The sequence below is a fragment of the Bubalus kerabau genome, chromosome 6, assembly GCF_029407905.1.
Source record: "Bubalus kerabau isolate K-KA32 ecotype Philippines breed swamp buffalo chromosome 6, PCC_UOA_SB_1v2, whole genome shotgun sequence".
Lineage (NCBI taxonomy): Eukaryota > Metazoa > Chordata > Mammalia > Artiodactyla > Bovidae > Bubalus > Bubalus kerabau.
In genome coordinates, this window is record NC_073629.1 from 75458762 (window position 1) to 75486682 (window position 27921).

At 36.4% G+C, this 27921-nt stretch overlaps 1 protein-coding gene across 5 annotated transcripts in view; it reads left to right on the forward strand.

Annotated features, from left to right (window-relative positions):
• The window catches only part of LRRC40 (leucine rich repeat containing 40), a 40244-nt gene extending 32657 nt beyond the window's left edge, over positions 1–7587 (forward strand). For all 5 annotated transcript variants that reach the window (XM_055585490.1, XM_055585491.1, XM_055585492.1 and 2 more), the window contains 3 exons: positions 814–891; positions 3581–3766; positions 6096–7587. In XM_055585490.1, the coding sequence (XP_055441465.1) occupies positions 814–891; positions 3581–3766; positions 6096–6201 (370 nt within the window). In that variant the 3' untranslated portion in view covers positions 6202–7587. The remainder of the gene's footprint in view (positions 1–813; positions 892–3580; positions 3767–6095) is intronic.
• The last annotated feature ends 20334 nt before the right edge of the window (positions 7588–27921 follow it).

Sequence of the window (27921 nt, forward strand, 5' to 3'; positions counted from 1 at the left end):
ATCCCCTGGAGAAAGAAATGGTAACCCACTCTAGTATTCTTGCTTGGAAAATCCCATGGACAGAGAAGCCTGGTGAGCTACAGTCCATGGGGTCACAAACAGAGTAGGACATGACTTAGCAACCAAACAGCAACAACAGTAGTAGTTGTATGACCTCTAGAATATTTCTACCTTCTTGTTAACCTTCTAAATTTTTTCCCAGTTCATTTCAGTGGTAAATGAGATTCCCTTTACTTCTGTGTTTTATTGTAAGATCTTGAAAAGTTACACATTGTGCAAATTAAAATTCTAAACTAAAAGTAGAAATGGTCTTCCTTAATACTTATATAGTAGAAAACTCTAAATTTCTAAATATACAGAATCTCTTTGCATTTGTTTCCTCTTTTTCTTGTAATTTTTCAATTATTCTTCAATTATTCTATATATGAAATATTTGTGTTAATCAAATACATAGAATACTTGTGATGTCAAATAATATAGTATTTATAGGCATGACCTAAAGGGCTCTGACTGTGGAAAGTATTGCTGATTGCAATTTGAAGTAGATAAGGGATTAGTTTACATTGTTCACTCTGTTAAATCTATTACTAAAGAGTTGTTTGCATTACCAGTTGATTGCACTTTGGTATTAGAATTAGGCCCATTGATCAAATACTTAAAGCTCCTGACTGATTCAGAATTCTCAGGACACAGTCTTAATGAAATCAAGAATTGACAAACTGAGCTATGTAAATTTTTGTCCAATCAATACTTTAATTATAAATTTGGACAAATTTTCAAATTTTGTAAATCATCTTTTTCTCTCTAATTTAGGAATAATTTTTTAAGTTCTTTGCCTGAAGAAATGGAATCATTGACACGGCTACAAACAATCAACCTTTCCTTTAATAGGTAAGAAACATCCTACTCACAATTATTCTGTAGAAAATTTGTAGATCTTACTAGAGACTACTAGAGAATAAAGAGACAAACAAAAAGGCTGTATGCTTTTTCTTCGTTTAAATATCCAGGTTTATTGTCACTTAGTTCCACTTAGAGTTAAAAGTGATGTTGCCTTTTTAGAATTTTCACAACTGATGTCTACATTTTTTTGTTCTTTTTAACTATTTTAAGAAACCTGTAGCCTAGTAGGAAGACAAATATGCAAATAAATAGTTCTTATTGCTATAGAGGAAGCACAGTGCATACATAGGTATTTCCAGAGATTACTTGAAGGTGGAGGAGGTAGCTCTGAAACTGAGGCTTGGAGCACACAGGGACATGGCATCCTATGTAGAGCAAGTAGCATGTATTAATGCCCAAGGATATGAGAAAGTGATGTGTTTGGGACCCTTCAAGAAGTTTAATATGGCTCAGACCAAAAAGTGATGCAGCAGAAGAGTAGAAGTAACAAATGATATTGGGTGTGTAGCAGTAGCCAGCCCTTTCAGAGCTTTTTATGCTAGTGAAATTTAGATTGTATTTTGTAAACACTAAGATACTATAATAATTAATGAAAGCGAAAGTTGCTCAGTCGTGTCCGACTCTTTGCGACCCCCATGGATTGTATAGTCCGTGGAATTCTCCAGGCCAGAATACTGGTGTGGGTAGCCTTTCCCTTCTCCAGGGGATCTTCCCAACCCAGGGATTGAACCCAGGTCCCCCACATTGCAGGTGGATTCTTTACCAGATGAGCCACAAGGGAAGCCCAATGTAATAATCAAGAATAACTAATTTTTATTGGGAGCTTATTTATTAATACTTATTGTCTGCTGACACTGAACTAAGTACTTTATGTGTATTACCTGACTTAATCTTCACAAAAGCTCGGCATGGTAGGTTCTGTTACTATGTCCATTTAGAAATTGAGGAGTATAGAGCTGGGATTTGAGCCCAGGTGGTTTGACTCCAGAAGTTGGGCTCTTAACAACTATGTCATATTGTTTCCTATGATGAAAGTTGATTCTGGTAACAATTTAATATAAATAGTAGTGGCTAACATTTATTATATTACAGATACTGTCCCATGACCTTCCTATACATTCATTTAATCCTTGTAACAAGTATATAATTGTAGTACTGTTATTCATGCTCATTTACAGATAAGAAATCTAAGGCACAGTGATGTTAAAATACTGCCTATTAATTTTTTTCTATCTACTCAGTTATTTGTGTTTCTCGAGTATAGGTAATACCTTTGCTGTCATTGTTTAAAAATTTAAGTACTTCTCAGATTCTTCTAATTTTTGTGAATTGAATTATCAGTTCTCTATTGATATGAACTATCAGTTCTCTATTGAGTTGTGTATTCTAATTTTTATTAATTGAACTATCAGTTCTCTATTGATATGAACTATCAGTTCTCTGTTGAGTTGTCTATATCAGGGCCTTCCCTGGTAGCTCAGATGTTAAGAATCTGCCTGCAACGCAGGATACCCGGGTTTAGTCCCTGGGTTGGGAAGATCCCCTGGAGAAGGAAATGGCAACCCATTCCAGTATTCTTGCCTGGAGAATCCCATGCACAGTGGAGGCTGGAGGGCTACAGTCCACAGGGTTACAGAGTCCGACTCGACTGAAGTGACTAAGCATGCACTCACGCATTGAGCTATCAATTGCATTGTTAATTCTTTAGGAGCTGGCAAACCTAACCTTAACTTCTGTAACTGGTTAGCTGCATCATTTTTAATTATCTTGTTCATGGTTTGTGGGAGAAGTTGGAGGGACTACTCAAGATGATTTGGTCCATCTGTACTTCTGTTACTGACTCTTCCGTCCCTCTGTAACTTCGGAGCTTCCTTAATGAATTTACCCTTCATTGTAGTTCAGTTTTTTTTAACATCAAGGCAGCAAAGGAAGGGCAGTATGGGGAAGTGAAAAGGCCACCACTATACAGCTCTCCTTCACCACATCCTTCTCTTTTCTAGTTGAGGCAGCAGTTTGCCTCACATTAAAACCAAGCTAGTTTCTTTTCCCCCCACCCAGGGATCCTGAAATGTTACTGAGAATTGCTCTGAGAGCCATCAACTTTCCCATCTCTCTTATGGCATCTTCAGGGTTACTTTGGATAAGAAACCAGCAATCTAGAGTTGTTTTATAATGTTTTCAAAAACCAAAATGAATATATTTTTGATTGTTGGAAAAATGACTGAATTAGTCATTTTTGAAGCCTAAGTCAAAGCAAAGTATAAATCTCTTTTACTTTAAATATTGGCAGTAATTCTGTTTCATAAGAAATAAAAGTAAACTAAGGAAGAATACCTACATGGAGACATTTTATAAAGAGCATTTCAGGAAGATTTCCTTGTCTCCTGAAGGAGAAAAGAAAAACATGGGGGAATTTACTCTGAACTTTTGTTTGATTTTTTTGTATAGTAAATGGAAACTGCTACAAGTCTGTCCACTTAACATATATTTCAAGGTTTCCAAAGCTTATCCATTTTTAAGAATTTTCTGAAAAATTTAAGTGCAGAACTTATACCAAATTAAAAAAAAAACCAAAAAACCTTACATTAAGAAAGCTTTATGTCATTAGATCAAACCTCCATCATCTAGGGGATAATTTTGCCTCTGATTCCTGTTTGTTCTGTTCATATTCTAATAGGTTCAAAATACTACCTGAAGTTCTGTATCGAATTCCCACACTTGAAACAATTTTGATTAGTAATAATCAGGTTGGATCTTTGGACCCTCAGAAAATGAAGACAATGGAAAATCTGATCACATTGGACCTTCAAAATAATGACCTCCTACAGATTCCACCAGAGCTTGGTAACTGTGTGAACTTAAGGTAAATGCTGAGTTTTTTCATGTATTCAGTTGTGGAAGTGTTTTTGTTTCTTTTTGTTTGTTTGTTTTTTGAGGTAGTCTTGCAGGCAAGTTGAAATAAAAAATGTAATGTCCTGTTAAAAATAAAAGGTAACAAGACTCTGAATCCCAATTCTGTTTTCCAAATTTTACCAAATTTATTTTTTAGTTTTGTTTATATAGCATGATATATGTGTAAGTATAGTACACATCTATCATACATGTTGATTGTTTTAGTGATACTTTTCTCATCCCTCTGTATGTGTATATAGCATGATATATGTGTAAGTATAGTACACATCTATCATACATGTCGATTGTTTTAGTGATACTTTCTCATCCCTCTGTATGTGTATAACCTGAAACTACTGCATAAAAACATCAGGGAAATGTCAACTCCTTAGCTGTGCAGATAGGGATTTTTAAAATCTGATTATAGACTACTACCAGTTGTTTCAAGCCCTGCGGGGTCTTTCGTACTCTGTGTTTGCTATTACCTCAGCCTCAAGTGCCTTTACCCTGCTTCTGTCAGTAATCAACCTAATTATCACCTTTGAAAACCTTTCCAAAACTCCAGGCAGAGTTAGTCCCTCCTAAGATTTCCCATCCTGCTTTGTTAGGACTTATTTATATCATTTCTTTGTCCTGTACAAGAGTTATCCCAGTGCCGAGAAAGTGGTAAGCACCTAATGAGTACTTGTTAAGTGAATATAAAGGGAATTTGAGACATGAACAGCAAGCCTAGTAGTTAAACAGAATGTGTCAGAAAAATTTAATTATTGAAAACTGCATATAATGGCTTAACATATTTTACTTTACTAGGGCAGCACTGATATCTTTGGTACCTCAATTATTGAATTACAGAAGGCAAGTGAGTTGATTCTTGTTATGTTCCATAAGTGTATTCTATAAAGTCTCTGAAAACCAACTTAGCAAATACTGAACCGTTACTCCCTAGGGGAAGCACAGAGTCAGGCTCTTTCAAGCTTCTGGTCACATTTTCATCAACCAATCCACACATAATCTTGTGTTATGTGTGTTTCTGCATTAAGATGCCTTATTTAATATTGTTGATTCATTCATATTGAATTATGGCTAAACAGTGCTATGATTTATGCCTGAATGAAGCTTATCTAACGTGTGTGTTTCCCTGTAAGATACATGACATCTTTCATGTGCTTAGAAAAACTAGAAATACGTCAGCATTATGCTTGCAGGCTATATTAAACAGCCAAATCACCAAGAAAAAGTACAATAATACAAAAAAAGTCACACTTAATAGACTATGGAAGGAACACTTGTTTATGGTATGAGAGCTGAAACAAGACAGAGCGTCACCTTTTTTTGTCCTCAGGGTTAAGTGACTCAAATTTTTTGCTGCTCTGTACATGTCCAAAATGATCTTCAAAGTGCCCCATGTATTGATTTGGAGGTGACTAATAAATTTTAGTGAGCAGGCAAATTAGCAAATTTGGAGTCTATGAGTAATGAAGATTGACTATAATTAATTTTTCTATAAATTAAGAAAATCGGTCTTTAAAAGAATTCCCATGGCACACAGATACATTTGAAGATATAATTTAGATCTACTGTATAATATGTTGTGAATCCTTTAACTTTTGTTTATATAAATACTTAAGTTATTGAAAATTAAGAAAAAAATCTCTTATAATTTATTTCATTAAATTAAATAAGTAAATCAACCAGCCCTTAGATCTTAAACTGTACTCATTTCAGAATATTTAAATAGATTTTATAAGTGCGTCTGGTCAAGGGAGGAAGTACAAAGACAGATGTGTTAATGTTCTGGTGTGGATAGGATATATTGACTATGTTATAGTCTTTGATATGAGTATTTGTCAGTTTGCTCATTCTAGCACGTGTGTAAATATAATTCAACCATTTAGTATATGGTCATTATAAGATTGAGGAGGTGATGGGTAAAATAATGATTCATATCACAGCTCTTCTATTTAATAACTAATCTTGGACATGTCTTTCTTATCTTCCTGAACTTGTGTTTCCTGTTTATAAAATTGAAATATTAATGGTACCTACATCATAGAATTGTCAAGCTCTTTAAGAGAGTCAGTGAATATAAGTTACTTAGAACCATACTTTTCATGTAATGAGTATTCAATTAATGTTATTTCAGTCATCATTATAGTTACAGTTCTGTTTAAATGCTTAGAATGAAAAGGGACAATTCAAAAAATAATACACATATTTTACTTATGAAATAGTAAATGAAATTAGAAGAAATGCCTCCCTAATGGAAAATGTTAAAATTCTGATTTCTCTCTTTTGTTTAGGACATTGCTTCTAGATGGAAATCCATTCCGCGTTCCTCGAGCAGCCATCTTAATGAAAGGAACAGCTGCTATTTTGGAATATTTGAGAGACCGAATTCCTACTTAAATTGAAGTCATTACATAATCTTGGTCATGTTAATTCTTAGACTTCTTAAATTGATAACTAACATTTTTCTAAGGTATTATCTTCATTTATGATGGTGTAATCACGTATTGTGTTCATTTGTTCTAAATATTTTGCATAAGATTTATGCAAAAAAAAATTTACTCATTCCCACATAGCAAACAGTTTCTTCAAAAATGAATTTTTATTTATTATAGTTAAATATTTTTATAATGACAAAGCATTTTTGTAGTGATGGATTTTTTTCCCATTTCTACTGTGTTACGTATATTATGACCAACTGACTTGAATACGACCATCCAATTTCTATGTTTTCTTTAAACTTATGTTTTAATTTCTAAATTTTCATTGACTATACAATTGAATTGAATTTTATTTAATACTGCTCTTTGGCATTTAAAAAAAATAAGGCTTTTCATTATCCATGATAAGACTTTTGTGATATGGTTGGTATCAGTATAAGTTTCAAATTAATATTTATTGTCTTGTTTTGTTTTAATATAGTTGAAATGTTTTTTCCTAGTCTTTTTCCCATGTTTCATGAAATCATTTTCCGGGGTTTCTAATGTCACAGAAATGGTACACAAGATATAGTTATTGGTGGAGAAAATAGTAAAAGTGTTGTTTTAATTGCTCTCACAATTTTGAATTTAAAACTTTGATTGGACTTTTTTTTTAAGATGCTTTAGTACTAAGTTTCCATACAACAACCTAGTATTTCTAGATTCAACACATTTAAAGAAATTAGATCTGCATATTTTTCCCTCAGAGTGTGAGCATTTAAATGATACCTTCTGTTCTTTAAAAAAAAAATACTGAAATTGTATTAATTTTATAGATAACAGCAACAGAAAATAAGAGCATATACTGCATAGACATCTTAAAATGTGTTTTATTTAAATACTAAGCAGTTCCTTGTATGTATAATTACTCTGTTGATGTGTTCTGACCCTTCCTTGTTCATTTTTTTTAAATTTCCAAGGTCTTAATTTTTAAATTTGCTAGTAACGTTAATAAGACTAAATTTGTAGTCATGCGGTAATTTTCTAAAAAGTAATTTGTTATAGATGAACCGGATTTAATAAAAATTAAATATAAACATTTGTATTTACACCAAAAATATCAGAAGTAGGCTAGTCAGTCATTATAAAATGTACTATGTGATTCTATTAAGTAACCAATTGATAGACGGTATTAACTAGTTTATATAAATAGATGGGTGGACAGGTAGGTAAGTAGATAATAGATGGATGGATAGATAGCTTTTGGGTGATTGAGACATAATCATATTATGAAAAAAATCATTGCTAATAAAGATAAATACTACATGTTCATTAAAAAGTTACATTTTTCAAATATTGATTACAATGTTTATGTTTTTGGTTTAAAAGAAACATTCCCTTTTCATACAACAACTCTGTTGCTTCCTAAGAAATCAGCTTCCATATTAAACAAAAGACACTTTACAATAAGGTGACATTTTATTATTTATACAATAAAGAGACTTTTATGTTATTCAAAACACTTTTTTAAATACTGAAAAAGTTGAGTACATCAAAGCCGAAAAATGGCTTTGCTATACACTGCACAGCATTATTATAGTCCCTGTATTTTGTATCTGTACAGAAAGCATCTTCAAAATGCATTCTAATCACATTGTACACCTTTACTGTTTAGTGTCAATACATAAAATAAAACTGGAGAATACAGCTTGCATTTGCGAATTAACTGACAAAGTAACTTCATTGATTCAGTAAATTTAAAATATAGATCCATAGGAGTTCTTTGCACATAAAATGAAGCAGCTTTCAAGGTTGTCATGGTCTCATACAGCAAAAAAAAACATTAACTACATTCACAATCTATGTTAATAAAGTTGTAAATATGTCTTCATTCAGTTTTTATTTACATCAATATGTAGTTCAACTAAAAAGTACTGTTGTGATACAGTAGTTTTTTTTAACACATACAAAAATGACAATTTTTATATATAATTTAAGCTCAAAATCACAATTATCTCAAAATATTAATTACAACACAGCCATTTCAATTAAACATGTCATGATTTAACTTTTTATAAAATGGTAAAATTTTTTATTAAAGTAAGCAATTTGTTTCGAATTGGCTAGAGTTCACCATGTAGAAAACCTTAAATGGTAAGAGGTGTTTCCAGCCCCTCCCACCCAAATTTGTATACAGCCACCTAAGCTAGCAAAGAGACAGAAAAGGCCCCAATTTATAAAGATTAAGCCTCTTTTGCTATACTGCCGTGGCTTATTGTTTCTTCCATAAAAGCTTTACAAGGGGAGTGTCAATAAACTATGCAGTGAAATGCATGCATTAATATACAGTATGTCTATGTAAAATGTTAGCATTTAGTACACATTAAAATGTTCACAAAGACTGCAAAAGAAGTCATAAATAAAGAAGCACTTCTAAGATCTACCAATTGCAAATTGTAAACTTGAAAAGTACTTAATAATATAATGGAATTTCTTTGAACACAGATCCCAATTCAAGTTCTTTCTCTGGCTAAAGGAGCTTTAGTTACTTGGCCTTAAGATGTCACTGTTGTGCTGCACATATGGTAGAGAAATCAGATGTCATAAAAGAGTATGAGCCTAGAGACTGTCTTCATTTTCTTAAAACTGTGGCCCAGTGTTGCATCTCTGCTTAGGATTTAGTTTTTAAACTTACAGAAGAGTGAAATATTTCACTAACTGAATTATATGACCTCAAACGAAAAGTGGAAAATGTGTGTGTATGCATGTGTTTAGCATATGGAAAAATATTAAATAAATAGGTGGAATTAGAGATTCATTATATGATAATAAAAGGATTATGCCCCAAAATAACTGAGGTCAAAAGAAATCAACTATAAAATATTTTAGGAATGAAAGAATTTTCATGGATACTTAAAAATCCTAAAAACATAGTATCTAGTATCCTTTTAATTCCTAAGCCAATTAAAATTTTATCATCATCTTTGTTTAGAATTGCTGTTGTTAATTTAAGATTTCTTCTCTGAATAGAAGGAGACTGTAGTTCATATTATACTTGATTTATATACAGCTGGGTGGGGGCGTGCCCTTAGGTGGTTATAAAGTGGGAAAAATAAAACTACAGTACCTGCAAATCTTTTGCAAGGTTATTTTTGGTGGTCTTTAAAATTTATAAACAGAATTCAGTAGATTTTACCTCTCATTTTCAACTAAGAAAAAATTCCTCTTTCATACGAAGACAGTGTCATTGTCCTTAAGCTTCCTTTAGTCCCTTCTATACACTGAATACACAGAGAAACTTGATTGGCTCTTGAGATTAAAAATATGTGGTTTATGTATCAATTATTTTTCACATCAATACTAAGGCTTGCATTTTTGAGGAGGAAGACGTAGCTGAGGATGTTAACGAGAAATGCCTAAACATCATAAAGCGTATTAAACATTTATTGCATTCCATTGACACTAGGTGTCATCAAAGCTAAAATCAAATTTTCTAGAGTAAGACTTAACATAAAACATTTCTTTCTGCCCTGAACAGATGCCTTTCCACATTCAAGACCAGTAAGAGTCCTCTGTGTGGAAAGACTGCAAGTATTGAAAATAAAACTTATTACAGCAGTACATTCTGAAAATAAATTACCATAGCTGATACAGGAACTGCTTTATATTATATCTGCCTGAGAGTTTCATCTTGGTTTTCCTGTGGACTATTCAAAAATTACATAAGATTTCCTGACTAAATAAGGAAAGGGGAAGAGGGACAGAAAGACACAAAGAAATAAAAGGTGATTTTTTTTTTTCCTCCATTCATCAAATACTCTTCCTAATCTAGCTAATATAATGGTCAGTTGACCTGCATACCTGGGCGTTGTTTAACTCATTACTTTACCTGTGCAAAATGAGTGTGCAAAGAAAAACACCTATGTCTGTCTATACAGAGACATAAAACCTGAGTTTCAATAAAAAGTTTCTAATATAAGAAAACTTCTTAATGTAGGAAAATAACTTTTAAAGGGCAAAAAATACCTTTGTACAATATAATCTGCTAACTTTAAAACTTCAGTGTGCATAAGCATCACATATTTTATAGGAGCCAACAAAAAAAGCAACCATTTACAATTTTCTTAACTATAGCTTAGATACCCATATTTTAATTTCTAATGTCTATTTTCATTCCCCTGAATTCATTAACTTTTCTAAAAGAAAAATGTTAAAAGCACATTCAGATATGAGGACTGTGATGAACAGTTCCTGATTTTTTCTAAATATTGAGGACCTAGGAGATTTGGGGTTGCTAGGCATATAACAATGCCAAGCCACAAAGGAATTCTAAAATTCAAAAGAAATATAATCTATTTTTAAAAGAAACTATTTGGAAAAATATTTTGTGGATAGAGTTGGGTCAAAGTCTGCAAGAAGCCATTCTTACCTGCAGGCTCCTTTCTGCAAATGATTCACTCTTAAAAACTCCTTTCTCTACACTCCATTTCCTTAGCTTTCGTTTTATTTCATTTCTTTAGTTTTCCATTCTTGAACCCTGAATTGTGCTAACTGAAGCTCCCTGGTTCACAATCAGCCACCAGGGACAGTGTCCTCTTCATTTATCTACGTCTTTATTAATCTCTCTTCAGGAACTCAGTTTTCTGGGATGACTTGCTTGCCCCCTCTCACATACCACTTAACTACCTATTGGGGGAAAGTCTGTTTAATCAATGTCCCCACTTATCATGAGATACTGACTTAAGGCTATTTCAAGATCTACATAATCCCTGGGATGTAAACATCTCAGAAGCACACTGAGAAAATTTTTTAGAAAAATGAGCGCAAGTTGGTTCTTCACTTTGCCCCCAGATGACATTGTCATTAATTATGCATTCATGTCAGTTAAGTCACTGACATTTAGAAGAGGAAGCCAACTGAAAAGATTTCAACACTTGCATCTGTAGTTGGATATAAGGGCCCTTTGAATCCTTGTATTGACAAGTGAAGGGACTCGGCACAGTTTCCTTAAGTGCTGACCTTCCTCTCTGGGGTCAGCAGGCCTGGTTTGGGGAATAGGGTGGGAAATGCATATGGCAGGGTAAGGGCTTAGAGGCATTAGCTTAGGGAACTGTGCTCTCTTGCTTCCTGTTTATATGACACTTGCCTGAGGATCACTAGAAAAATTTTGAATTTGTGCCGAAAGCTAGAATCAGAGTCACACCTTCTCTGCCAACAGACTTGTTACCATGGGAACCAATGCAGAAAAATGAGAAAAAAAAGCTGGGAATTAAATATGGAGAAAAACTGAGAGAGAGTTAGTTTTTACATGGCAATTTGAGCACTTGAGATGTAAAGAAACAGAATATTCCTTGTGTGGCCAAATCAATGAAAGCAGACAAAATGACTTGTTGGTATCTGGTCCTGGAGACTTATCTGGGGATACAGGAAGAAAGCAGTAAGTGTGCTGTAGAATGGATAAGGGGGGCCTTGTAAAACCTCTGGTGATGAACAGCCCAAATGTTAACTTTATGATCAAAGGGATCCTTCAAAAGGCATATGCGTGCTTAGCTTAATAAATGAAAGCAGCTTGCTGTAACAATTTTCACCTTTCCAAAGCCCCACACACTGCCTGGCAGGAGTATTGCACACCTAAAATGTTATTGCTTGAAACATCTTTTCAAATACTAAAAAATTAACAGCAGCAAAAGCAGCTTTCAAATCAGTGGTTCCCCCTGCCTCTCCACAAGACAGCTTTTGTAAGCAGAATTTAAATTTGTTTTATTTAGTAAATATTTATTTATCCGATACAAGGCCTCTGTGTGCCCTCTTTTGTCATTCTGGAGTTGATAATAAACTGATCAAACCAGAGTAGGATATCAGGACAATCTATAATAAGGACTTGGAGTTTCAGCCTATCCTGAGAAAGCAGACCTACATATTACACTTTCAGAGGCTCTAAGGAGACAGCTGTCCTATTCTCTAGTTGGGCTACTTTCTGAAATCCTATGATTAAATACCTCATTCTGTGACTTAAGCCTTTGGCCTGTGTTTAAGTATAACTGCCCTAAGAGAGGAGGGAAAGTCACACTATAGAGGAATTGATTTCACCTTTCTTGGAGAGCTAGTTTTCAAGTAGTGGTGAAACCCTTCACCTGACTCACCCTCCCAACATATGCAAAAGCTAAAAACAACGTCACCCAGAAAGTAGGAGACAAGCCACTGTTGTACAGCAGTCTTTATCGGGGGGTAGGGGTACATCTAACTTCAAATGGTCTGAATAAAATATGCTCTTTGGGCAGTGCTAAAGTCCCCTGGACACAGATTTCACTAGAGATGCTTTCTTTCTCACTAATGACTTGCTGTTCTAGTTGTTAGAATCTCTTACTGAAACCTTTGACAGTCTCAACGAGTTGTTGAAATGCTAGAAGCCCATTAAATTTCTGCTTTTCCAGGAGGGCCTACAGGGTTCTGAAATGCAGTTAAACACCTTATTTTCTGCTACTTGCAGAGTTTGGAAGTGATGTTGATAATACATTTGAGTACAGTGTCCTTGCTTACGCTAAAATAACTTTTTACATCAATATTTCAGGGAGTTTCAGGATTTGAGACATCCATGTTTTGCAGGTAGGAAGCATTCGAATAGACTGATGTGGGACTAATCTTTAAAGCTCCATGAAGCACTAAGGACAGTTCAGCAGATCTGTTTCTGAAATAGGCAAATAAATATGATAGAATCTTGACAAGCAGTTATGCCTTGGAATTGACATACGCTATATAAGAGACTGCTTCTTTTAATTTCTGTTGTCATCTCTAAAATCAGTCAGCAGATGCCTAGAAGAAGACTAAATAGTCTGCCTTAAACTAAACAATGATTAGGTTTTTCTGCATCTTTTTATACTGACTGGACATACTTTGAACAACCTGAGTTCCTTCAGGCTGAGAGGCCACCTGATACTATTTAATAGTTCTACATCATCTGTTCATTCTTCAGATAAGAATCTGAAACACTTAATATCTCATGATGTACTGAGAATTTAAATTTGATTTCTTCATTTTTTTAAAACAATTTGATTTCTCTTCTCAATTTCCTGAGGTTAAGTGACTCCCTGATACATAATGTACCTTAAAGGGTTATAGACATAACTTTTACAGAGTTTTCTCTAGTTTATCATACAGTTCAGCATATAGTCACAAATAGCCAATCTTGCCCGTATTAGTACATTTTTTGCTTTAAGTTACCACAAGCATTTGGAAATCAAGAAAAATTGAATGGAATGATGGTGTCTGCATGGAAGGCATATGATGAATAAGTCTAGAGATCTAATATGCATTGATGACTAGTTAACAGTATTGTGTTGAATATTGGAAATTTGCTAAAAAGAGTATCTTTCAGGTGCTTTCCCCACACACAAAATGGCAACTATGGTGACCAAAGCGATGAGATGTTAGACTGACTGTAGTAATTATTTATGTATTTGTACATCAAATCATGTTATTATTGTACACCTTAAATATACATAATTTTTATGAAAAAACCCAAAACGTCACATGCCATTGCTGTTCTTTCTGGATTAAGGTGAGATGTTGGCTAAATAGTTCAATTTAATAAAGTAAAAAAATATGACCTCGCATATGGACCACTGACCATATGTAATTACTGGGCTTTTTTCAATACCTTTTAACCTTGATCTTCAGTAATATGCCCAAAGTAATATCTGAATGTCAAAATACCTCTGACTAAGAATTTAATAAGCACAATCTTATTTTCAAATTCAAGCATGCCTCACAGTCCATTGCATAGTTTTAATAATTCCCATTGTCTGAGTTGCTGCACAGAGACACTACATTGTTCACAAATAAAACCCACCAGCCACTTCGGCCACAATAGCAGCTAATTTTCCAGACCATGGTTGAACTCATACTTTTGACCCACCCACCTTCATTATACCATTGCTGTCCTACCTCTAGGCTAATCCTAACCTGAATTTGAAAATCCTTGATTTTTCATCTCAAATAGCGAGCAAAAACTCTGAAATTTTGTTGCATTAAAAACCATATCTGTTATTTCTCTGGCCAGTGTAATCTCTGAGGAGATTTTCCCCTCAGAATAACTTGTGGAAGTTTATATGACTTCCACGTCTTGGTGCTTAGGAGATGATGCCAGGGCAGCTGCAATGGTCCACAGTGGGGGACCTTTAGAGAAGGGTGTGAGGACTGACCACATAGGCATTTCAGCTGTCCATCTAAATGGTACATGTGAGATTTGGTCTGTATCGCCATAGTTCTAGGCAGTCTTTAGTCTTCTACTTTCTAGAAAATTTTATCATACTGCTCAAGTGTTTTTTGTTTTTTCTGAATTCTCATGGGCCCTGTTCTGTTCTTACACAAAAAAGTATCTACAACCAGTCCATCCTGAAGGAAATCAGTCCTGAATATTCATTGGAAGGACTGATGCTGAAGCTGAAACTCCCAATAGTTTGGCCACCTGATGCAAAGAACTGACTCATTTGAAAAGACCCTGATGCTGGGAAAGACTGAAGGCAAGAGGAGAAGGGGACGACAGAGGATGAGATAGCTGGATGGCATCACCGACTCAATGGACATGAGTGCGTAAACTCTGGAAGTTGGTGATGGACAGAGAGGCCTGGTGTGCTGCAGTCCATGGGGTTGCAAAGAGTCAGACACAACTGAGCGACTGAACTGAACTGAACTGATCTTCCTAATATGAAGGTGTTTATTAATGCAAAGAGTGTGATCTTTTCTTTATGTACATAAGTATTTAGCATATGCGAGTCCACCAGAAGTATGTACATTTTTAAAGGTGTTTAAAACAAATTATTTTAAAGCAAAGATTTCAAGAGACCCTAAAGTTTAACTGTTGATTCTTCCCTTTCCTGAGACTGAGCTCTTTAAGTGGACAGTAGGTGTTTGTTATCAGGCTTTGGCTCAGTAGTAAAGAATCCGCCTGCCAATGCAGGAGATGTGGGTTTGATCCCTAGGTCAGGAACATCCCCTGGAGAAGGAAATGGCTCACACTCCAGAATTCTTGTCTGGGAAATCCCATGGACAGAGGAGCCTGGTGGGCTATAGCCCATGGCATCGCAAAGAGTTGGACAGGACTTAGAGACTGAGCATGCACTGCACACATCCTGCAGTGAATTAGATTCTCCCTGTCACCTGAGACTTTGTCCTTTTTGATAAAGAACATATATGAGGGACAGGAACCTTGCCTTCCTAGGGGAACCAAAAAATATTCCCTGTCCACATTAAAAAAAAAAAAAAAAACACAATAAAGCTGAAAGGAAGTGTTTGCCATTTTATTATTCTGGGAGAGAAAGTGATACTGCACTGTTCTCTGTTATCACCTTATATTTTGTACCTGTATAGTAGTATTTGGAGAAGGCAATGGCACCCGACTCCAGTACTCTTGCCTGGGAAATCCCATGGATGGAGGAGCCTGGTAGGCTGCAATCCATGGGGTCGCTAAGAGTCAGACACGACTGAGTGACTTCACTTTCACTTTTCACTTTCATGCATTGGAGAAGGAAATGGCAAGCCACTCCAGTGTTCTTGCCTGGAGAATCCCAGGGACAGAGGAGCCTAGTGGGCTGCCGTCTATGGGGTCGCACAGAGTCGGACACGACTGAAGCGACTTAGCAGCAGTAGCAGCACAGTAGTATTTATTAGGCAGGTTACGCGTCTGTCTTTCCATTAGACTGAGCTTTTGAAAGGAAGGACCATGGCTTATTTATATTTTTATTTCCCACCGTTCTCAAAATCCTTTGCTCATTAACATATGTTTATTAAATGCACAGCAAAAGAGATAAGTTGTTTTAATCACTGATAATTTTTCTTAAAGGATAAACACATAGATTGGCTATAGGACAAATTTTAGGATGGCTCAGAGGAAGACTTGGGAGATAATTACTTTGTCACCTCTCTAAGCTAGAGAACTATTCATATGTACATATAGGTCTGGATGAATATTCTAAATATGAGTATATATTATTGTGGATATGGGAAGTTTAAAAAGAAAAGAACAAGAAGAATACATAGTCCCTTACCTTTCAGTATTTTATGATGATCTAGGTCATTTGGAGAAATATGTGAAAACCTAAAAAAAAAAAATTAGTACCTGATACTGTGTGTGTCTGTGTGCCTCTGTGTGTGAGAGATGCAGACAGAGAGAGAGAGAGATTGCAAAAGAGAGAAAGAGAGAGTCTTGAGTTTGAGTTTCTCTGAGAAATGGTCACAAACAGATTGGTAACATTTGCTAGCAACATTCATGGTTTCATGAAGAACACAGAGTGATGGCCTGCTAGGGAATCTGTCTTGATCACAATTACACTGTGTGATTATATCAAATGGAAAACACTTATTGCTAAATTGAACGACACCTTTAGTATGGCAAAAAATTATGTCCAAAGACTGGCTTTCAGAGATTAAAATAAGTAGAAGGACAGCAAGTAAAGACAAATGTTGCAAGTCAAGAACACTGTGTATAATGATAACATAAAGGAAAAATCAAATTTGGAAAATGGATCTTGCCCACAACCTTACAACTCTCTTTTATGGGTGATTCCTGGCTTCATGAACATCAACAGTAGTGAATGGAGTGTCAAATATGTCCATCATTCACTTATTTTTCAGTGAGGTGACACAGCTGGACAATTGGCATCCTATACGTGGTGGGAGGCATGCAAGGAGTGTTTCAGAGGGTTGTAGGCATTTTAAGTAATTGTTCTTCACAACTTTCTTCTCTTCCCTCAGCTGCTTAGGGCTCCACACCCAACCCAACCTTGGTGATTTTCCCATTTGTTTTAACTAAAACCAGAGCTTCCCTACCTCTTTACATCATGGCACAGATAGAAAACGGTCATGCTTGTTCTGCACAATGGGGTATAGGTGGGTAAAATAGATGAGGTCTCTCCAGGCCCCAAGTGAAAGCAACAAGTCACAAGTCCATGTACTCTGAGGGGATCAATATCTCAGTACTTGAGGGAACTAAACTGACTGCTGGATAGAAAGCCCTCACCTAGAGTTTCTTCCCAGGAATACAAAGTTAATACTCTGTGTGTGGTGCATGCTTAATCGCTCAGTCGTGTCCGACTCTGAGACCCCATGGACTGTAGCTCGCCAGGGTCCTCAGTATGTGGGATTGTTCAGGCAAGAATATTGGAGTAGGTTGCCATTTCCTCCTCCAGGGAATCTTCCTGACCCAGGGATTGAACCCACATCTTCTGCGTCTCCTGCATTGGAGGCAGATTCTTTACCACTGAGCCACCAGGGAAATACTCTATATGTGAAAATACTTTAGGTGCTAAAGTATTTTAGCACTAAAACACTAAAGTATTTTAACCCTAAAACACACTATATGTGAAAATACTTTAGGTGCTATTTGATATAAAAAAATCTAGAAATAAAAAAGTACCACAAGCATTAATAAACAAAACAAAAAATCCCACACTATTTGAGTACAGAAATAGTTTTCAAGTAAATTTTTTCTCATTATCAGTACAGATTTCTCCTAATTTTTGTTCTAATATTTAGTTCAGATTTCACAGCCAAAACTATCATGAAAAGCTCTTAGAAATCTAAGAAGAGAGGAAAAAAGATGATGAAATAGAAAATAAAGCAAATACACTGAGGAAACCAGAAGGGAAAGAGACACGTGTACCCCAATGTTCATCGCAGCACTGTTTATATAGCCAGGACGTGGAAGCAACCTAGATGTCCATCAGCAGATGAATGGATAAGAAAGCTGTGGTACGTATACACAATGGAGTATTATTCAGCCATTAAAAAGAATACATTTGAATCAGTTCTAATGAGGTGGATGAAACTGGAGCCTATTATACAGAGTGAAGTAAGCCAGAAAGAAAAACACCAATACAGTATACTAACGCATATATATGGAATTTAGAAAGATGGCAACAATAACCCTGTGTACGAGACAGCAAAAGAGACACTGATGTATAGAACAGTCTTATGGACTCTGTGGGAGAGGGAGAGGGTGGGAAGATTTGGGAGAATGGCATTGAAACATGTAAAATATCATGTATGAAACGAGTTGCCAGTCCAGGTTCGATGCACGATACTGGATGCTTGGGGCTGGTGCACTGGGATGACCCAGAGGGATGGAATGGGGAGGGAGGAGGGAGGAGGGTTCAGGATGGGGAACACATGTATACCTGTGGCGGATTCATTTTGATATTTGGCAAAACTAATACAGTTATGTAAAGTTTAAAAATAAAATAAAATTAAAAAAAAAAAGAAAATAAAGCAAATAAAACAAGGCAAAAGCTGTATTAAAAAGAATGAAACCATGGTGAACATCTGTATTTGCTTTAAAATGTGTGGCCATGTTGTGTACAATTAAATTTGTTTAGGAGATATTTTTCTCTTCTGAAAAGAGAGAAAGCACATTTGGTAAGCAAACCCAAGATGGTGCACTAAAATCAACACGCTTCAGGTCATAGAGAAGTTATTGAGTTGGCCAGAAAATTCGTTTGGGATTTTCCATAGCACCTGATGGAAAAATCCAAGCAAACTTTTTGGCCAACCTAAAGCACCAACCCCCAAAGAACATTGACTAAATTTGCTAAGAACATACTATATTAGTAGTGGGTTGATCATGGGGCCAGAAGGAAACTGTTTCCTTTGGAGGAAAACACCAGAGGATTAAATAGTTTTACATAGACTTTGGGAAGGAACACTGTATGTTCTTTCTACCTTTGCTTGGGTTCAGAAGAAACATAGATTAAATGGTTGGCAGAGAAATACCACAAACAGGAATAAATAGGCCTTTGGTGGAATTAGCACAGAGGAGGACCAAACAAGGATGATGGCTAAGCCATCGCTAAGCCATGAGAGTGAGGATATAATTATAAGCTTAGAAGAAGTAAACAGAAACATTCGGTTTTTAAACAATGACCTAGCCAGTAGAGGCCCTGACATTCCAAATGTCTAAGAACCAAAATAGCTTGAGGACACAGGTCACCAAGGCTGCTAGGGGCTTTATGCCTTCAACACCCAGACATTCTGGTTGAAAGAAGGGAGGTTGGGGGAGATTTTAAACCATCCCCTTGAATCTGATTATCAGTTTATGAGATGTATTTTGAAATACATTCTGTATTCAGTTTATAATACATAATATCTGATGATGCGCTCAGTCGGATTTTACTTTTTGTGACCGCATGGACTAGAGCCCGCCAGGCTCCTCTGTCCACGGAATTTTCCTGGCAAGAATACTGGAGTGGGTTGCCAATTCCTCCCACAAGGGATCTTCCCTACCCAGGATTCGAACTTGTGTCTCCTGAGTCTCTTGCACTGCAGGCAGATTCTATACCACTGAGCCACCAGGAAAGCCCAAATCTGATTATAATATTATATTAATTTCTGTACACATAGATAAAATGAAAAATTAAGAATTTATGCTGGATACCTTGTTACTACCAGGTGTCACCTGGAAATAAAGCTGTATATGTATATACACATATTTAGATTTGGACTAGTTTTAGATTTACATAATCAAGATTATGCTCACTTCAGTTCAGTTTAGTTGCTCAGTTGTGTCCAACTCTTTGCAACCTATGGGCTACAGCATGCCAGGCCTGTATAGTTAATTCCTGATGTTTAAGTTTTGGAGGAGGTCATCTAAAAATACATATTTTAAATAATTTGTGGTAAATATCTTCCCACATATTTGGAATGAGCATATAGGAAGGAAACTTGTTAAAATACCTCTACAAAATATTTGGAGAGCCAAAGGAGGTTAAAGAACAATTAAACTGGCAGATGTCATAATTAATCTGAACTGGAATATCAGAATTTAAAATCACGCACTCACTTGAAGTTGAGAGAGAGACTCTTTCTTTCTGTGGTTGGGTCCTGGGTGGTTGGTAAAACCTGAGAAGTGTAGTCAAAAATATAGAAACTGATTAAAATAAGCTTAAAACTTTTAATTTTTTGCTTGTATTGTTTAAATTTAGAGCATTATTTCAAACTAATTCTCTCAAAAGTGTATGAAAAAGCGTGTTAACAGTTTTAGCAATAGTTTATTAACACTTATTTATTGTTCTATCAGCAGGACTGGTATAAAAACGGACTGTCCAGAGTGGGGTTATCCAAGCTACAGACTTGCTGATTGAGATACATAAAATTGTACTATAGATATAAGGGCTCCATCTAGTGGCAACTCTTCAGAATTGCATACGTATTCCTACAAAGCATGAGTCTGAGTGAACTCCGGGAGTTCGTGATGGACAGGGAGGCCTGGCGTGCTGTGATTCATGGGGTCGCAAAGAGTCGGACACGACTGAGCGACTGAACTGAACTGAACATGACTAAAAAATTATCCACCACATTATAAAAATAACTTGTTTTAAATAATGATGAAAAGAAACATATTTCTAATATATGCATTATTTTTCATCACTTTCTGCCAGGAGAGAGGGAGGGAGAGGAAGGGAATTCCAGGGATGTCTGAAGGGGGCGTGGTCACCAAGAGATGAGGCTGTGTTTGAATCTGGGTCTGGTCTCTGCCATCCAATTCCTTCCGTTCCTCTATCATCCCCATTCGTTCCCCTTTCTCATTCTTACTCCTCTAATAACATTACTTTTTCCCTTTCATCCAGCCTTTTATTACTCTTCCTCACTTTTCTAAAAACTTTTACTTAAAATACAGCACTCCAGCTCTTCTGAAATACTCTTACCCACTCGCTAGTCTAAAATATTGTTGCTCTCTCGATTAATACTACCCTTTTCATTTTCACTTCATTTTTATTCAAACAGAAATTGGCATTCTTTTCCTCATGTAAATACATAGAGAGTGGGCTATAAGACCAAGCTGGACAGTTTGAGGCACCCTTCTATCAAAAAAAAATGATTTGAAATTTCCTTCAGGATATATTAATGGCTTCTAGATACAAAATGTCATTAAAAGAAGCCCTACACAGCCTGTTAGCAAGTTCTCCCCATACAAAGAAATTAAAAGGCAGAGGCAGATGGAATAATTAGTATTATTAGTATAAATACAGCAGTAATGAGAAATAGATTTAATGTTTGAGACTGATTGAATTCTGTAATTCAATTTGCTATGAAACCCAAATAGAAACCCAAATGGGAAATGCTGTTGAGAGAAAGCTAAGAAAGAAATGCTTTATTTGTAAGGAAAGCAAGATCCTATGAGGTAATAAAGGAACTCTGGTTAGGAGCTTACCAACCTAGTGTTCTCCTAACAGACATTCCCCGCCCCCCACCCAGGGGTTGAATTCCAATTTTTTTTTTTTTTTTTTTTTTTTGCCCCTACAAAGTACCTAATGAAACTAATAGCAATGGCAGTAGAAATACTTTTCTTTCTGCTTTGAGATCAGCAGGCCAGATTCTGATCTCTATAAAAGTTTGGGAGGGGGCATGTGGTTTTATTAAGGTAATCAGCTTTTCTGTGATCTCTGTACACAGTTAATTATGTTAATTTTAAAGCTTTTGCAGTAGCCTGAGAATTCTGGAGTATATGACATTTTGCTTTAAGGATGAAGATAGTGGAATATTCCCATGAAAGGATCCAAAATGCAGTGTGAAAATATTGTTATGCTGAACTATAGCTAAAAGCTGTGGACAGATTTGTCTTTATTCTAGAACAGGCAGCGTTAGGCAGTGGTTTCATTAAATTTTAGAGCTAAAATAGGGTTAGGGATTCTCTCTTCTCAACTACCTTTCCCTAGCCATCCCTATCACAACTTCTTTTACTACTGCCCACTCTCCAAATTGTAAAGCTTGATAAAGTGATCTACCAAGTCACAGTGTAGAGCTGGAATAACGCTAAATAGGGACCCAAAGCCAGTTCTAAGCATGCACTTTTGTGTCCTTGGTTTACAAAATCACTTGACCTCTCCAGGTCTTGGGCCTCTGGTACAATGTGGAAACAGGGCTTGATTATCTCTAAGGTGCTCTAAGACCAAGACCATGGCTCTATAAGTTTAACCTTTGCATTCATTTCTCTGGGAGATTTCTGGCATCCATCTGCATGACTTCTTCCAAGGAGAGAAGACCCAAATGAAATCAAAAGGATTGATACGATGTACTCCAATTAAATGAACAAAAGTTGTTTCTTAAACTTTTTGGATGGTGTTTAAGGTCCTTAGCTTCCCTGGTATTCCAGCTGGTAAAGAATCCACCTGCAATAGCTTGATTCTGGGGTTGGGAAGATCCCCTGGAGAAGGGATAAACTACTTACTCTAATATTCATGGGCTTCCCTGGTGGCCCAGACGGTAAAGAATCTGCCTGCACTGTGGGAGACCTGGGCTTGATCCCTGGGTTGGGAAGATCCTCTGGAGGAAGGCATGGCAACCCACTCCAGTATTCTTGCTGGAGAATCCCCATGGACAGAGGAGCCTGGCAGGCTACAGTCCATGCGATAACAAACAGTCAGATACGACTGAGTGACTAAGCACATCACAAGGTCCTTAGAAAATATAAAAGGGAAATCAAATACAACTGTTGAAACACAGCACGAGAACCTAAAAGGTCTTAGAAGAAATGCTGAGGAGGAGAGGAAGATTGGGTTAAAAGGGAGAATTGAAGAAAGAAAAGAATGAATTGAGAAAGTGAACATTTCATGGTTTAAAGTTGTTATGTAAATCGAACATCAACTTCTTGTTTAGTCCAGTAAATGTGTTTATGTGCCAGGCCTATCATCCACTTAATCACTGAACAAATATTTATTGAGCACCTGCTATGCTTCTAACACTCTACAGGCCCTAAGGATACATAGAAAGCAAAACCAGATGTGCCTCCTCGAAGCTCTTCAGTCTAGAACGCCTCTTTTAAGTATTGTCTGATCCTCCCAAGAAGCATCCAGGTTTTAAGAGAGGAAAGAACAAAGGTATATCAAACCTCTATGACTGAAGGTAGAATGTAATAAGTACTATAAAACCTACAAAAAGTAATATGATGGTATTAATATTAGGGAGAGAAACTTCTTCCAATATAATACTAGGGAAATTTTCATGGTGGTAATCTTTGAACTGGATCCTGAAGGCTGCATATAATTTTGATACTTTACAAAGAGAATGGGGAGAGGAAGACATTTCAATAGAGGGACCATTGTGGGCAAAAAAGTACTCAGTGAAAGGCAAAGATTTTAGGTGTCCAAAACACTGGTATGGGGGCTTCCCTGGTGGGCTAGTGGTTAAGACTTTTACCTCCCACTGCAGGGGGCGCAGGTTTGATCTCTGGTCTGGGAATTTAAATCCCACATGCCACATGGTGCAGCCAAAAAAAAGACAATAACAATAACCTCCCCCCCCAAAAAAAAACCTGGGGAAAAATTTTACCTCAATAAAATTGTTAAAAAAAAAATAAAACACTGCATATGCACAGATTGAATGAAAACAAGTAATTCCTAGATTCAAATAATCAAACTTTTCTTGAAAGAATAAACAGATGTCCACGATATGTGAATGTGTGATCCCACTTAATGCAAACAGTATTTTCATGGGCTAGTCTGAACAGCACTCAGTAAAATACTTTTCACCTCACTGAAGTAAGTGAGGTAAATAAACATGACATGCAGCCAGCTGAATGAATATTCAACTCATTGCATTTCTCCGTGGGTCATGAGTGATTCTAATATTGATCCTCTGGACTCATGGTTTTTGATGGCCTGTAAGAAGCAGTGGTCATAGGAGGGATCCTTTGGGTACATTAAGCATAGAAGAATCTCTTCAATCAAACACATCAAGCCTTTAAAAATACAGCTTCTATCTCTTTCTTCCATCATGTCAGTGACATACAGGCACAGTGCAGAGCCAGGTTGAAGGATATCATTTTTTCTAATAGTCTCTCTCTTCTCTGGAACAAATTGGTGAAATTTTCTTTCACAGATTCAAAGGATTACAGTTGCTATTTATCTTGTCCAGTAAGGCATCCACTCTTGCCACTTCTAGCCTCTCAAATATTGTCCTAAGTCTTGGGAAATACTCATATAACCTCCCAAAGACCACAGAACCCAGTAGGAAAGCCTATTTATAGCTCCACATGTAACCTGCTCAAACCTCAAAGAGATTTGACTAGATAAGGATGCTGCTTCCTTTTGCAACGCATGGGCTGAGGGCAGAGGCACAGGGACTCACCATATGGCCGTGCACTCTCTTTGATCGGGAAGTTCTCCCATCTTTTCCCTTGATTGTGAGATTCTGTGCAGAGGAGACCATGTTACAGCCCTCGTAGTGCCTGCTATATAGCTGATGCTCAACAAATATTTGTTAACATCACATTTAATGTTTCTGTTATATTCCTCAATAAACTGTCCCCAAATGTTTTGAATTTATGAATGACATATCTTAGGCATCTGAGATTCAGCTACAGTTCTCCTATGGAGGAATTACAGAGTTTGCTGATGAAAGTAAGGCTCTGTACTAAGATGTTTTATTCTAGGTATAGAGTTACTGGACTATTTTTAGGCTGCTTACTCATCCAGTTATTTTGAAGAAGGGGGGGAAAAAAAGCTGACACAAATAATACAATTGTGTAACAAGGATAGATTTGAGAAAAATATACTTTTTCAAAAGTAGAGAAAGATTGGATGATTCATTTAACTTTTCCCCTCAACATCCTTTCCTACAAACATTAAAAGTTACACTAGCTTAAAGAATGAAATATTTTAAAAGCCTCCCCACCCACAGAAAAAGGGATAAGACTTTCACCTGCAGAGTCACAGGATTTCACTGCTTTCTACATAAACACTGCTTGAATTTCACAATCTTCTACTCTGAGGTGCTGCTATTAACAAAATACAAAATTAGGCCAAGAAAAGTGAGTTATGCAGCCCAGGAAAATTAGGGGAGGTTGGTGTGGCTGTAGAGATAACCTTCTCATCTGTGCCTGCTTTACATCCACGTCTACTTCTTATCTCGTTCAGTGCTCATCGGGTTGTTGCAAAGCAAGAGCTCACTGTTACACATCAAAATCCAACAGAGAAAAAGCTACCAGATAAAATAATGCTTCTAAAGATAGGGCTGGTGAATTATTTTCCTTCTCTATTTTTCTCTCTTTACTTCCTGAAGAACTGCTCTCAGAGAAGATTATGATAATCACATAGTTAAAAGCCCAAGGCTTTAATAAAATTCCTAGGTTTTCATTTACTCTCTTTATTCAAAACTTAAGGTAGACTTTCTCCCTCCATTTATCAGAAATCTTTGAATTCTCCAAAGTTAAAATCATGGAGTTTATACTATCACAGGGCAGTATTTCCCAATCATTCTCTTGCAGACAGTGTCAAAGGTGAGGAAGATTGGAACCTGTCCCCATGACAATCAGCTGGGAGCCTCAGAGAGTGTCCTCAACGTAGTAAAATCCAACGTTTCAAAAACAGAAGTGGAAACAGTTCTATTGAAGGCCTGCCAGCTTCACCCTTGCACACGAGCTTTGTTTGATGCTGTCAGAGACATAATCCATGCTCCACCTTTGAGCCTTGGTTAATGCTACTACACTAGGTTCCTGGATCACCCAAGAAATTTCCTCCCAAACCGGAAGCTGGAACCATCAGTTGATAGTCAGGGGTCTCCAAACAGAACTCTAAGGGGGCCTCTTATCCTTGTGTCAGCAGGACAGAAGCAGTCATCTGCCCTTGGAACGTCGTGGGGAGTTGGAGGTATGGATCTATAGCAGCAACAGCAGTGAGGAAGACAGGTCAGTTTTGCATTCTAGAACCAAAAACAACCCCAGAAGGTTCAGAATATAACTAGAAAACTTGATTGCATCTGCCGTAGTTTCGTATGGTAGAGTGTTTCAAAAAGCATTCTCTGAAGAGTTTAGATCAAATGAGGTTGAAAAGATGCCTCGGAGAGGTGATGACCGGGATCTCCTGTAATATTGACCTACATGCTTTCTTTGTTGCACATTTATTTTTCCACAGCCCACACTCTACTTTCTCGCTGTAATGAATACTTGAGGGATGGTTGTGCTGAGAGTGATGGGGGCAATACTCTGGGCCAAGCCAGGATGCTTTTCTGGGTGTATTACTAAGGAAAAAAGTTCATGCAGATTGAAGATTTCCTCCCAATTCCCAGATGATCAGGTAACACTAATACAACCAAAAGAGAGGGCACATCACCAACCCAGCGTTTGAACATTTTATTAAGCCTCAGAATGATTTAGCATTTCTGTGAGAGGAAAACTCAACCTTGTTTTTCTTGATACTACATAAAGGACCTGTCTTCTTAACTGATTAGATTTTATTATGTGCATAACTTTTTACTGACCCAGTGTTTCAAAAAACCTGTTATATGGTCAGTGTATCAGGAATCAGCCAAAGATGTTGATTGAATTTACCAAAGACTTAGAGTGGTGGTCCTCTGCCAACATGGTTTTTCATCTGGTTATGCTGTGGTGCCCTTTGCCAGGTGTGAAGTTGTCAGAATAGACTCTTGATCTGTGTGTCAACAAGGGGCAGAGATTTACTGAGGACAGCATTAAAAGTCAATAGAAAGGCAAGTTGGCAAACACACACTGTTTTCCAAGGCTTTAAATTGTGGTGGAGCTATTAAATTGACTTTGTGATTAAAAGTAAAATGTTTTCCTTCATCAGTCATTTTGCCAAATTCAGATACTTTTCATGTATGAATATATAAAATTAACTTTTTCAAAGTTTTCCTTCCTTTGAATACTCCCTCTCTTTAGCTCACCTATTAAAACATATCTCAGTCCTGCTTCTAATATGTAATTATATTAGTGATATATGTGGAATCATCTTTAAGGTTAAGAACTAATCAATCCTGATTTGTCGCTCTCTCTTTAAAACTGCTTTCCATCCTGAAGGAGGTAATCCAACATTAGGCCCAGATTATTTGACGTCTATATAACTACAGTTCTTATTAACTGGGACACATATATGTGATAGATTTCAATAAGCAATAAATTATCATGATATAAATATTTGTATGTTATACTGACTTTCAATATTTCTTGTCAAAAAGATCCTTATATTTTGAAAGTGTTATGTTTGTTTAGGTAGCTTGTGTTGTCTGGTAAGCTAGAATTATCATAAGAGAGCTTTGGTGATAATGTATGATAAGCCATGTGAACAGTAAAAAAAAAAAAAGTCCACTAATGTCTATTTGGCTTGCAAAATCTGCAACAATTCTACTAGTAATTTTCAGTGCTTATTCTTTTCACCTAATACTTTTCTCATTCCCTCCCATTATGTCTTACTCATGTCAGGTATAAGACAGCTTTCTCAGCAGAAAGATCCTAATAAAAATCAAAGACCAAGGTGAGTCTATTGGAGTCATCATGAATTCCACCCCCTTTTTTGTGGCTGTTGATTTTTCTTTTTTAAAGGGACACCCTTAACTTTTGCTTGTTCTTTTTTGTTAGCATAAACCAGATGCTAATTCAAACAGCAAAGCCAGTCCTTCCAAAAAAACCAATACCACAAATTTGTGTATTATTGGTTTTGGTCACCCATGGAATCAATAAGACTCTTCCCCCTTAAGTGATCAATGATTTTTTTCAGTCAACCTAAAAAAAAATACCTCTTTTCATTATTACCTGCCTTTTTTCAGTATGCAGCATGGCAGTACAATTGACAATGAGGTGCTTTGCACATCAGCTTCCTTTCCAGTTGGTCAGGGGTCCCTTTTCTCTTTTTCTCATTTCCTGAGAACAGGAAGGAGTAAAGCATGGCCCAAGACAGTGTTGTCTGTCAGGAGTGGC